This window comes from Ornithorhynchus anatinus, chromosome 14 (genome assembly GCF_004115215.2).
Source record: "Ornithorhynchus anatinus isolate Pmale09 chromosome 14, mOrnAna1.pri.v4, whole genome shotgun sequence".
Taxonomy (NCBI): Eukaryota; Metazoa; Chordata; class Mammalia; order Monotremata; family Ornithorhynchidae; genus Ornithorhynchus; species Ornithorhynchus anatinus.
The window spans coordinates 22,771,526-22,785,599 of NC_041741.1; the positions used below are offsets into that span (position 1 = coordinate 22,771,526).

A 14,074-nucleotide genomic window follows, 5' to 3' on the forward strand; every position below is an offset into this window, starting at 1 on the left:
ACTGTGTCCAATCTGATTATCTTGTATTTACGCCAGCGCTTAGAACAGTACACAGTAAGCACTTAACAAATATCATCATTATTATTATCATTACTACATAGATGCTTACTTTGAATTCTCTAGCTAGCATTTCTATGTTTGACTCCCCACCTGGAGTGTCAGCTCCTAGGGGACAGGCTATACATCACTTCTTCAGTCTGTATTTCCCAAGCACTCAATAAATATTAGCCGTGCTACTATTTTCTGTGTGCACAGCACCGTATTAAACACACGGAAGAGGACAACAGAGTTAGGAGACGCAATCCCTGCTCACAGGTCTCTGCCGTCTAGAGGATGCATATTTACCTTGGGTCATAAAGCAGACACGGCACTAAGTAATAAAACATTCAATATCATTTTTCTGAGTTAGCATGCAGGAGGCCACAGAAATAGGGAGGAGAGGATGATAGAGGGTAAACTGGTATAATGATAGGCAACAGTGCTTGGCACATAGTAAGGGCTTAACAAATACCATCGTAATTATAATACCATCGTAATTATACAGTGTTCGGTAAATGCTTGATAGCTCACTAAAATAAGGACTAGTTCAAATGAGCATACGCCCCATTAGCTACTGTGCTTTTCCAATGTTATGAATTTGTCAGTATTTATTACCTTTTAATTTCTTCTTGTGTTTGTTTTATGGATTCAATGGCACTTTGTAGTTCTCCAAGATCTATCCCCTTCTTTCTTGTTCTTGTTGTTGGTTTTAGTAATTGAGCTAGGAAGACAGGTAGGGTGTAGTTGATTAAAACCATTAAGAAATTCTCACACTCACAGGCAGGTTATTGCTAATTGGGGATTCCGGTGTCCTGAAACTCCTTGGACTCTGACCTTTGTACATTATTCACATCAGCCCCCAGTGAAATCATTTTAAATACAGCATTGCAAATATATCAGCGGACCAATTGTTTGCTTAAATTTTTTGCAGACATCAATTTTCTTTCTCTGCCAGTTCTGGCAAACAGCGATACGTGTTTCAAATGGCATTTTTTTCACAGGTCATACCATCTTGCACATCACCAGTGCAAATACAGTAACATCAATGCTGTCATCATTATTATCGACAGCATCTGCCTTTAAGCAGAGAGCACCGTTCTAACCGCTTTGGAAAATGCCACGGAAGAAAAAGGCCTGCCCCCGACCCTGGGTCTTTGCAGTCTAATGTTACCGCTATGTAGTAAACACGGGCAAGTTTATTTAACATAGCTAATGCTTAATCTCCCATAGTAAACCTTATAAGCAGTGTGGCCTAATGGAAAGAGCACGGGCCTGGAAGTCAGAGGACTCAGGTCCTATTCCCAGCTCTGCCAAATGCCTGCTATGTGACCTAGGGCACATCACTTAGCTTCCCTCTGCCTCAGTTTCCTCACCGGTAAAAATGAGAAAATATTCCTGTTCTCTCTCTCCCTTAGATCGTGAGCCCTCGCAGCTACCACAGTGCTTAGCGCATAGTAAGGGCTTAACAAACATCATATTCGTTATTACATTGTGTTTCTGTAGAGGAAGAGAGAGCCAGAGGCTGGATCCACTGACCAGGACGCGTGTGAGTCCTTGTCTCCTCTGAGTCCTTTTCTCCCCTGACTTCTTCCCACAGTCCCTTAAACACTGAGGAGGACACGCAGTGGTGCTCAGACGTGGACTTGACCTTTCATTTCCATGCCAGATTGAATTGTTGCCCTTTTCTCCACTTTCTCCACTCTCAATTCTTGGATTATCATCCGCCAAGGCAGAAGTAGGGTGGGGACCCCTGACTTCCTCAAGTTTATATGGATCAGGGAGGATGAGGGAGTGGAAATCTCCAGACATACTGCCTTCCCCTTGACCACTCCTCTTCTTCTTCCTCCTACCCAACCACCAGGGAGTGCAACTTTTCGTCTCCCACCATTTCTTAGACTAACAACTACCGGCCTCAACTTTATACCTGCAGCAACCTTGGCCAGCCAAGCTGCAAGGTTGCTTCCGTTAATGTAGAAAAGACACAACTCGGGACTATATGTTCCTTTTTTATTCTTTTCTCCTTGCCGCAACACATACTTGATTTAGAACAGTTTTGTCCAGTCTCACCTTCACTTCCAGAGGAGTCTTGATTATCTAGCTCTGGGGAGGAACAGCCACTCTGCCCTTTCTTCTGTTGGCTACTGGGTTTACGCTTCATTTTAGGAACACTCACCTGAAATTCACAGATTTAGGAAAATAAATTGGAGGGACATCAGGGATAGTCATCCTCTTAGACTTTTTTAAAGAGACAAAACAGAATGCGGTACTTCGACAGAGTGATAGGCACCATATTCGAAACCCGACCCTAAATAGGGAAGGTCTCAATTACGTGTAGCAATGGACTTTGTAAAGCATCTTCCAAATAATAAGACACGCAGACATGGTTGAAGAACTATGGTTGTAAAAATGCATCAGGTATTATACTTTTAACTCCTCTAAAATATGACATTTATTACTAAGCCCATATGTGAAGTGAGAAATGCCGTCATTTACAAATCGAATACTCAAAGGAAAACTGAGGCAGAGGAGGAAGAGGCTCCCCAAGTATTAGGCAGATGAGGGAAAGGTAGCTTTCTGAAACTACATTTTCTACTACAACCAAATTTTCTGGTTTGTTTCTGGAGGACAAAGACATGTATTGAAGCTTCCCACAATGGTGGTGGTGTTTGGGAAAGCCAAGCTTTACATCGCATACACACTGTGAGATCTACCGGCATACCGGGCTTAGTAACACAGTTCAAAATACCATTGGAGTCCGATGTCTGACTTTTGTCTGGATGACCCCATCTTTTTCAAATTGTATCATATCGTTCAGTGGATCCCATGGTCTCGTACTACATAAAATGAAGACAAATGGAGTTAGTGACATTTATCGTCGAAAAGCACTGTCCACAGGGTGCTCTACATTATAAACATTAGCCCAGGACCCTGCTATCTGAGGTTAACAATTTTACTCTGTGGCCAAAGCGTTCATTTTCTGAGGAGACCAATATGCTTTTCCCTCCCCTGCCCTTCAAAACAAACAAGTTTTCTGAAACAGCTTGTCCCTCTGGAATTTGTGCAAGTTGATTCTCTAAAAAACAAGAAATAAATATTTTTTATCCTTGAGTGTCGAGGTCAGAAACCGTGGCGCTTCGGCCTCTGTGTGGGCTTTCTCGAGCCCTGAATAGCTTCCTTTTGCCTGTCAGTCAGCGCAGGTGGGAGACAGAGGTCAGGGAATGGAGCGGGGGGGAGGGAGTTGATGCAGGGGAAAGGACAGGATGACCTGTGAACTCGTACTTTTGAAAACGCTAGAGTGCTGGGGAGACTGTGGTGGTGTGAAAACAAAGATTGTATCTGGAATGGGGAAGATCATCAGCACTAATGCTTCCAAGAACTGTTCATTTGTTCATAGACCTTTCTATTCCCCTTGCTCTTGCTCCTTGTTTTCTAAAGTGCATCTATTATCTCTGCCCCATCTCTCATTTATCCCTGTTTTCTAAGTGTCTGTGTTTTTCCATCAAGGTCCTGAGCCCCAGAGATAGGGACATCTCTGAAATTACTGACTCTGTACTCACCCTAGAGCCTGGAAAGTGCCAGAATGCAAGCACTCAATAAGCATCACTTCCACTAATTTTTATAAGGTGGAGATTTGCCCGCATACAGGCACTAGAGCTGATTTCAAATCACCTAGAAGTGGATGACAGTGGATTATGATGCTTTGTTCTTGTAATAAACAGAATCAGCATTTTTTAAGTTTACACATTCTAATTTTACTCTGATTTTTATAAATGGCCTCATACTTTGTTCTTGTAATTAACAGAACCAACATTCTAAGTTTACACATGATAATTTTACATTGATTTTTATATATGACTTCATATTTTTTACTGCACCCTGGTAGAAATGTCCTGGGTTCAACCGAGGTTATGTTCTCATTCTTTTTGTATTTCCCTTCAAAAAAATAAAGTTCTCCCTTTTCCTCTAGAGTTTCCACTCACATATAGACATGTTTGATTAACCTATCAGTGGCATTCACTGAGTGCTTACTGTGTGCAGAACACTGTACTAAGCACTTCAGACACAGATATAAACCTGCATGATCAAAAACACCTTCATACACTCAGGTTCGCCTATTCACCCACATCTGCAAAGTAATAATAATCACTGTAGAATTTTTTAAGTGCTTCCTGTACTAAGTGCTGGGGTGGATAATAATAATAATAATGTTGGTATTTCTTAAGCGCTTACTATGTGCACAGCACTATTCTAAGAGCTGGGGTAGATACAGGGGAATCAGGTTGTCCCACATGAGGCTCATAGTCCTAATCCCCATTTTACAGATGAGGTAACTGAGGCACAGAGAAGTTAAGTGACTTGCCCACAGTCACACAGCTGACAAGTGGCAGAGCCGGGATTTGAACCCATGACCTCTGACTCCCAAGCCCGGGCTCTTGCCACTGAGCCACGCTGCTTCTTGTTGGATACAAGCAAATTGGGTTGGGCACAGTCCTATGTGGGGCTCAAAGTCTCAATCCCCATTTGACAGATGAGGGAACTGAAGCACAGAGAAGTGACTTGCCCAAGGCCACACAGAAGGCAAGTGGTGGAGCTGGAATTAGAATCCATGACCTTCTGACTGCCAGGCCCGTGCTCTATCCGCTACGCCATGCTGCTTCAAGAAGGAGCACTCATTCAAACGCACTGAGGCCAGGGTCTGGACGTGAAAGGTAGCAGAGTGGGGAGGTAGTGGGCTGGGGCAGCCCATGCCCTAGCCAGGGCCTCTGCCATGAAAGCTGTAGCCAGTTTCAACTGTCTGGGTGGACGGGAAACACCACATCTCTGTCGCTGTTACAAATAGCAGTTAGAAGACCTGCAAATGGGAAGCGGCGTGGCCTAGTGGATAGAGCACAGGCCTGGGAGTCAGAAGGACCTGGGTTCTTATCCCAGCTCTGCCACTTGTCCGCTGTGTGACCTTGGGCAAGTCACTTCACTCCTCTGTGCCTCAGATACCTCATCTGGAAAGTCGGGATCATGACTGTGAGGCCCATAAGGGACACGGAGTCTGTCCAACCTAATTCACTTATATCTACCACAGTGCTTGACACAGAGTAAACACTTAGCAAAAACCCTCATCATCAACAAACACCATAAAAAAAAAATGGGGGCACTCAACCCAGGGGAGTGGTGGATGGACCCAGGAGGTGACAGTCAAAACCCTATATGCGGGAGAGAGCTGATGCCCAGAAACTCGCCAGCGATGGGGAGAGGTGGAGGCTGAATCCTGAGATGGCCAAAATATATCCTGGAGCTGATATAGAGGGAAAAGGGGATTGATTACTGGGGATCTACTACTTCTAAGCTCTCTGGCCCCTACAAAAATAGACTGCAGGCTCCGTCTGCTTCTCCCTCTGAGGCACCCCGGGGACCCTCTTGCCTTGCCAAGGTTATCCTCCTTTACTCTTCCCCTGCCGGTAACATGGAGGTGGTGTTGTCCTCTCCCTTACTTGTAGGGCCCAAGTTTTCAGCTTCCCACTTCAGCCCTGGTGCCTCGCTGCCGATTCATCGCTGCATCCACTAGGAATGGTGGGGGGGTCAAAACTTTCTGCGTGTGTTGCGGGGTGGCGTGGGGGGAGTTGAGGGGGCCTGGCAAGGGAGTAGGTGCCCTGTCAGTGCCATCCAACCAAACCCCAGCCAAGCCAGTTGCGGGGGTGGGGTCAGTGATCCTGACGGGGCAGTTGAAAATTTTGTATTAGACAAGAGCACTTTTCAAACACCACTTTCACCGTTTGGGATCTAGATGAAATGACTTACTCAGCATATTTATACTGCCACTCTCCACTGATTGAATCTTGTTCAAACAACCTGCAAGTCCATTCTTCACTCTTTGCTTTCCTGTCTTTGGTAGCTTTTCTTTGAGCTTCCTCCAGAAGGTACTTCTCTTGAGTAGCTTCTGTCTGATCTTTGGCATTTATAGCTCGAGTTACCTGTTGCCACAACCTGGCAAATTAATAGAAGACGATAATTTTAGGCGGATCATTAAAAAAGCCTCCACCCCCGCCCCTCACCCTACAAATCCACATTATGGCAACAGTGATGCTAATGACTTCAATTAGTTTCCCAGATCATGTTAATGAACTGATACAGTGATCCCCATACGAACACGCGAAGTCACCATCTAAAGCACCATCTTTCCCTATTCTCTTGCGCTCTATCCAAATCTTGTAATGACAACACACACTAATAACCATGATAATTATAATAATAATTTGTGGTATTTGTTAAGTGCTTGCTTTTCAACCCCGAAGGCAAGCATCAACTGGCCCTGCTGAATCCCTAACTCAGGGGTTCACGAGCCACATGTGGGATCATGAGCCACATCTTCATCATGAGCCACATCTTCAAGATGCCAGCTGTGGTTCTCCAGCACAAGAGTCCACTCAGCTCAGCTTTCTGGGCAGAAAAGAGTTTGACCACTCTGCCTCTTTAAACCTCAAAGGGATCCAAGATGGTGGCTCCATTCCCAGCAGGATGGGGTCCCCACCATCCCCACCAGATGGCAGGACCAGCTGGAGTCCTCTATCCCTCCCCAGTGCCTGGGCAATCAACAGGGATACTGAGGCCAGATGGTATTTATCGAGCACTTACTATGTGCCGAGCACTTGGAAGAATTCAACAGAATCAGCAGTCACATTTCCTGCCCACAACGAGCTTACAGTCTAGAGGGGAAGACAGATGTTAATATGACTAAGTAACAATTTATTCATGCCTCCCCGGAGGAGACATCCTTCTCAGAGGGGCGTCCTCAGGACAAGAGGCCAATGTGATTTCCTCTCACGGTGGAGAGTCCATCTAAGGGTTCGTTTCTCCAGTATGGCTGGATACAAGGTCCATTTTGGGGCTCTTTTTTTTTTTTAAATGGTACTTGTTAAACACTTACTATGTACCAGGCACTACTGTAAGTTATTGTTAAGTTACAAGTTAATCAGGTGGACACAGTCCATGTCCCACATGATGTTCTCAGTCTTAACTCCCATTTTACAGATAAGGGAACTGAGGCACAGAGAAGTGAAGTGACTGCTCCAAGTCACAGAGCAGACAAGTGGCAGAGCTGGGATTAGAACCGAGGTCCTTCTGACTCCTAGGCCTCTGCTCTATCCATTAGGTCATGCTGGGTTTGCTTACTCCTCAACAGCCTCATGGCTGCTGAGGGTCTCTGCTTGAGAGCAGCCCTGAAAGCTTCATCAGGAATCCCTCTGCTTCCTCAGGTCCCCCAGTTTGCCTCCCTGGCCAGCACAAGCTTTGCCTCTCTGAAGGCCAGGAGCTCCTTGCCCTGGGCACACAGAGACAGCTCATAATAACAATAATAATAATAATTATGGTATTTATTAAGCCCTATGTGCCATGCACTGTACTAAGCACCAGGGTGGATACAAGCCAATCAAGTTGAACACAGTCCCTGATCCACTTGGGGCTCACAGTCTCAATCCCCATTTTACAGATGAGGTAACTGAGGCACAGAAAAGTTGAGTGACAGGCCCAAAGTCACACAGCAGACAAGTGGCGGAGCCAGGATTAGAACCCATGGCCTTCTGACTCCCAAGCCTGTGCTCTATGGCATGCTGCTTCCCCGCAGTACAATACCTCAAAGAAGCCTTGACTCTGCTATAGTGAACCCTCTAATTCTCACACCCCCTAGGATAGAGAGTTTAGGTACTGACAACAAATCTGGTTAAAAGTATAACTTTTCTTTAATACAAAACACAGCTTGGTTAATTGTACCTCCCCAATCTGTCTTCAACGGAAAGGACTCAATTCCCAGCCATAGATTTGATGGTTCTGCTTTAAGGTTGGAGGCAGCTTATCTTAAACAACAGCTCAAGTCCCAACTTCCCTGGATTCACAGCCCCGAGTGGCTACTAGGTGATGAGGCTGCCTCTAAGGGAGGTGAAAAACACGCCCAAACTTTGTTCCTGAGAGACCTAGTTTAGAGTAATCAGGGGTTCTGCCTGTTTCTCCCTTCTCCCTTGCCATCTTCCCTCTCTCTTTCTTCTCCTTTTCTCTTTCCAAAAAAACCCAGCTATGATCACAATCCCTGTGGTTAATCTGTCTCAGGTGATTCTGTCCTACAGGTTTTTCGCTCCTGTATGGCTGGGTAACTGCCCCAGTGAATAACTGACGCCATCAGAGAGAAGCCTGATCTTTAGAACTTCTTTACAGAAATTCCTTCTCTCATTGGGGATATGAGAGGAAGAAAAGAATAGAAAGGAAAAGACATTAAAATCTCACACAAGGGATTCTGCCATATGCTAAAATGTGACCCTCAAAATAAAATCAAACCCCATACATACCCACAGAAAATAGTACCCTCAGGAGCAGTTAAAATCAACAAAAATGACTAAATATATTTACTTCTCTGACTCAAAGTCTCCCTGTTCTTCAAACTTGACAGTGTATCTTGTTAATCTCCGCTGCTTGATGTCACAAGTTGGATTCCAGAAGGTCTCTGAAACATCAGTCTTTTTGTCATTAATAACAACTTCACTATCCTGCAATTAAAAAAAAAATAATCCAAAGTTTAAAATGATGGTTAAAAGCTCAATGTTGGAAAGACATTTCATTCATTGCGGTTGCCAACTATAGTTAAATGTTTATTCATGGATTTTCAATCTTTTATCAAATTTGTAGCCACTCTTAGGATTCCACTATACTGTTTTTCGTATCCAGGTTCTTGGATGCTTTTCCCCACCCCCCCATCCTCTTTCTATTAGTAGCCACATGGAAGCATTACTACAAAAATGTATCTTCTCCTTCTGTACACTCTGCACATTTCTACGATCCCTCAAGAGTAAATTCTTACTTATGCGAAGTTCAGGCAGGTGGTTGAAACAAAAGGCCACCCAAATTCCAAAGGCTTTTGAACTCAGTTTTCAAATCCAGTTTTTAAAAAGAATCAAATTAAAGTAATTTCAGGAAGCCTAAAAGACTTAAGAACTGGCTTCTAACATATAACAGCAGAAGGAAAACAAATTCAGATTTCCATTCTCATGAAGAGAAGTAATTCGGTCCCATTCAATCAACCAGTGAAATTTATTAAGCGCTTATTGTGCGCAGAGCACTGTACTAAGTGCTTGCGAGACTACAATATAACTGAGTCGGCAGACGACGTTTCCTGTTGTGGGGTTATTTACGTAAGGCTGAGAGAACTGTCTCCCCCACTTAACATGGAAACGTAAGGCTAGTCAAAATCACGTTCTAACTTGAGTTTCAGCCAGTTTTAGTTTTGGAGGAGGATGGTGCCAGGCCCTCCTGATATTTTGCTTACATCGGAGTACTAGAGTCCTTGACCTCTCTGGGAGGGATGGAGGGAGGGAGGGAGGGAAAAAGAGAGGGGGAGAGAAAGGGAGACAGGGAGAGACAGAAGAAGAGAGAGCATACATGCACTAGCTGTGCTGTGAGGGGTCACAGAGGGCAGTGATGTCTGGAGAGTGACTCTCCATTCCTACCAGGCATAAAAGCATAAACCAAAAGACAGCTCTGATCGGGATGGAGGGATGAGGCAGTTTCCTGCTAAATGCTCCCAAATGACCTCTACATCAGTGGCGTTACGATAGGGTGGACCCGACCCTCGCTCTGCAGTATCCTGAAGGTGCTTAATGCAACTCCTGGAAAAGAAACTAACAAACTATGTGTATGACCCAGGCATTTCACAACCCAGAAATGGAGGCCAAGGGCTTACCAGACCTTAAGCTCATCATGGGCAAGGAAATATGTCTGTTTATTGTAATAATGTACTCTCCCAAGTGCTTAGTACAGTACTCTGCACACAATAAGGGCTCAGTAAATACAACTGAATGACTGAATGGTTTCCTTCCTCCTGCTACTCCCTATTCATAACTGTGGCAGCAAAGATACATTCATTCAATCGTATTTATTGGGTGCTTACTGTGTGCAGAGCACTCTATTAAGCACTTGGGAGAGTATAATACAACAAAAAACAGACACATTCCCTGCTCACAACGAGCTTACAGTCTAGAGGGGATAGGTGAAAGAACCAGGTTCATTGTTCTTTCAGGCTACAACTACAAGCAGCAAATAAATGGCCTTCAAGCCTGATTTTAAAATTTCACTTCAGACATAAAGGTCACTCTCAACCACCAGCACAATCGCCCCAATCAGACTGCAAGGGTATGATGTCCAGGAGGACACCCATTGACACTCCAGAGCAGGAGAGCTCCTAATGAGGGATATGCCAACATCTTAAAAATCAGAGTCGCCTGAAGACATCTGCATAAAAATTAAAGCAGAATTCTTTCTGCTTTAGTGTTTGCCAGATGAAATTTCTGTGCTGCCATTTCTCCCAAGCTCTTCCTCTTCAAGCTAAATCAGGGGAAAGATCTTGTTCAGAATTCCTATCAAACCCCTAATATTGATCCCTGGGATCTCTTATAAGTGTTGACCCACTCCTCTTTCTTACGATCAGGTTATTTAAGGTGAGTATAGTAAAGTTGAGTACAGTATAGTGGTCCCTCTCAGGGTCACACTCCTGGAGAGTTCCCAATACTCTACCAGTTTCGACTACAGGACGGAGAGTCAGGCAGAGGCATATCCACTCCATTCCTAGCTCACACAGTGGCTAGGGAGGGGCAGGCAATCTGCTACAAGTCAAAACTCACCTGTGCCAGGCAGCAGCAGCCTGGGAGAGAATCAAGGGTGGAGACTCAAGTTTACTGCGCTGAAGGAGGCAATGGTAAACCACCTCTGGATTTTTACCAAGAAAACTATGGATACACTACCAGAACAACTGCAGATGGAAGTGGGGATGTGTCCATGGTGTCACTATAGGTCGAAGACGACTTGACGGCATAAGACAAGACAAAAATAGTACAGGGGGAGGGGAGTAGGAGATCTAGCTTAGCCACATCCCTGATCCGACATCCATTTCTCCTCACCCTGGCATACTTTCAATCTCTAGATAGGGTAGTCCCTGTTTTGTGGTCCGGTTCCAAATCAATCATCATATCCTGGTGGTAATGGAAAAGAATCATGGCATTGGATTTCCAGTGGCAAAGAAAGGATTCACAACCTGAATTGCATCATGACCACTGGAATTCCTTTAGGCTCTCTAAGGCATAAGGGCATAAACCTGCCAGAATTCCTCTGCAGGCCTCCCTGAGAAAATGATGGGACAGGAATATCAGGAATTTTCCCATTCTCAAAGGGATGGCTGTTAGACTTGGTTCTTGGAGAATGCCCAGCCCTGACCACTCTCTAGTCAAGAAAACCCCCTAGACCCTTTTTCTGTTTCTTCTGCACTGCATCAATCCTCCTATCTTTTCAAAGCCTTTACTTGTCCACTTCTCTGACCCCAACCCTCACCACCCATTTATTACTTACTTTCCATGTTATGTATGGCTACTTTCAACTGTACAGCTTTTCTGAATAACTATATATAGTGCGTGTGTGTTTGTGGTGAAAAAGGAGCTAGAAAATTAAGTTGCGTATTGTATTTTAGAACTGCACATCTTTGTTTTAAAATTATTTCAGTTTTTGATATATCAATCTACCTGGAATAATTAAAATGATGCCTGCAGTGGAACAGCAAGGGGGAGTGGAGAATTAAAGTTGGTTTCAGGTCACCTAGAGGCATTTATCTTTTATTTCTAGTGCCTGCAATGAGCCTAGGGGTGGAGGGAAGGGAAGAGAGAGAGTTAGAAAGAGAGAGAAAGAGAATGAGGATATAAAGCTTCATTTTCTTTTTCTGTGAGTTGGGGACCTTGAAGTGAATGAGGAATGGATTGTAGCTGCCACTGCATGAAAGATGCTGTATTGGAGGAAACAGGCACAGATATATCATGCTGCCAAATAAACCAGATCTTTTCTCTCCTGTTCTCGTACAACATGAGGTAACATTTACCTCTGGCTTAACATGGTATCTTGTACCTGCTTTGATTTATTCCCACTTTTCCAACTCGCTGAGGTACGCTACCAAAGAATTAACAGGGATTAGTGGAAAGAGCACGGACCCACGTGTCAGAAGACCCGGGTTCTAACTGCCCAACCGCTTGCTGTGTGACCTTGGGCAAATCAGTTTCCTTAACCATGAAATGGGGATTCAATATCCGTTTAAGTACCTGTTATCCCTCCTACTTGGACTGTGCATCTCAAGTGGGGCAAGGACTGTGTCCGACCTGAATAACTTGTACCTATCCCCACACTTAGAACAGTGTTTGGCACACAGTGAGTCCTTAACAAATACCATAAAAAAAGGTATTTTGTTAATCAAGAAGTTATTGAGGCAACCTCTTCCTTATCACTTTATTTTCCTACAGAACATTCAGGTCAGTCCAAAATAATTCTCCTCTAAAACTACAGCTACAAAAAAGAGAAATGACTAATTATACGCAAGCATTGTTTTCCTAAAAATACACTATTCCAGAGATGGAACTAATGATGAATACCAATGACACTAGAGGTCAGAAAGGGAATGCATAATATATAATATATCCAAGGAAAGGTTGCTCAGTGTTCCACAGCGCATCTGGAGTCTAAAAAGCTATTTTTAGTCACAAGCATACTTACCCAGTGGCCCTCCAAAGTAGCCAGAACTTCTTTTCCCAATTTAATTTTCCCTGATATTTGATTAACACTGTCATTGCTGCCTAAAAATGGCTACAAAAAAGAAAATGAAGAAATACGCTTTAATGTTGTCTTATATAAGTATTCAAAAAGCTACAAAAAGGACATTTTCTTATTCTCAAAGATCATTCCTATATATTTTCACTGAAATGCCAGCCCACCCAAGAGAATCAATAATGTCAGAAACTAGGCTTCCTTTTAAGATGATGTAGCAAGCGCCGATAAAAACAACAAAAATAATTTCACAACCTGCTTGAAGGGTCTCAATTTATAATACAGTATACCCTAAGCTAGTAGCGAGTATCAAACCCATTGCATAGACGCTAAACTAAAAAAGGGCAAATGATTTGTGAAGTCAAATGGAGAAAATCCCATTGGACTGAGAACGTAGACCTAGAGTCTGTCCGTGTGTAGAACTATGCTTCAGGTGGGGACATCAGAACTGATTTATGTGAAGGACTCGATGAGAGATGCTAGGATTTGCTTCATTTTCTTTCCAGCAACTGGAATGATAATAATCTCTTTCAAGGATACTCAGCTATGGGAGACTCTTAACTGTCACAGAGCCAGGGGACCTGGATTCTAGCTCCGGCTCTGCTACTTGCCTGTTTCTTTGACCTTGGGAAAGTCACTTAACTTCTCTGTTTCCCCCTCAGTAAAACAGGGATTCAGTATCTCCTCTCTCTCTCCAGTCACATGAAAAGCCTGTGTGGGATCTGATTATCTTGCATCTACCCCAGGGCTTGGCATAGAGTAAAGCACTTAACAAATACCACAATATTATTATTATTATTATTATTATTATTGATACTCCTTGTCTGGGGTCAAAAAGTAATCCCACCCACCACCAATGTCTATAGCTATTGTCTGTAGAAGTGGGAATAGTTAGGGTGGCGAGTTCATCTTTCTTGAGGATGGAAAGAGCCAGAGAAAGTAGAGCAGTAGGGCTGTTTCCCGATCCAACTGCCTGCCCTCCTCTGACACGGGCCCATCTCCAGTCCCCTTCTTGATTCGTACAAATTTCAGGATACTGGAATCTCAGTTCCACCCTCTGCGACAATACTCAGTCGATTTCCTAAGGAGGCTTAAAGGGCTAATGTTTATCAGGGAATAAAATCCGAACACTGAATTTGAAGTCAAGACCTTATATTTAAAACTTCCAGGGCCAGGATGGAATCAAAGTGGGTTAATGCATTATTTGTTTCTTTTATCACAAAGATTAAGTTGTATTTTCATCTTTGAAAGTACTATAAAAGCCAATCTGAACTTCGTGACCCACACAAGCAACTCTTCTAAATAAACTGCAATAAGCTCGTCAGTGCGGGTCTCTATTTTCAGTTTCATCTTATTAGTTTTGGGACTTGGCTGTCAACGTTGAATTATTCTAAATTTCTTCTTATATAACTAATGATGGGGT

General features: G+C 43.7%; 1 protein-coding gene across 5 annotated transcripts in view; it reads right to left on the reverse strand.

Annotated features, from left to right (window-relative positions):
• Window positions 1–14,074, reverse strand: part of OSBPL8 (oxysterol binding protein like 8) — a 199,380-nt gene that overhangs the window by 7,542 nt on the left and 177,764 nt on the right. For all 5 annotated transcript variants that reach the window (XM_029078508.2, XM_029078504.2, XM_029078505.2 and 2 more), the window contains 6 exons: window positions 12,601–12,690; window positions 8,431–8,567; window positions 5,833–6,018; window positions 2,786–2,873; window positions 2,107–2,212; window positions 655–760 (listed from right to left, as the gene is read on the reverse strand). In XM_029078508.2, coding sequence (XP_028934341.1) covers window positions 655–760; window positions 2,107–2,212; window positions 2,786–2,873; window positions 5,833–6,018; window positions 8,431–8,567; window positions 12,601–12,690 — 713 coding nt within the window. The remainder of the gene's footprint in view (window positions 1–654; window positions 761–2,106; window positions 2,213–2,785; window positions 2,874–5,832; window positions 6,019–8,430; window positions 8,568–12,600; window positions 12,691–14,074) is intronic.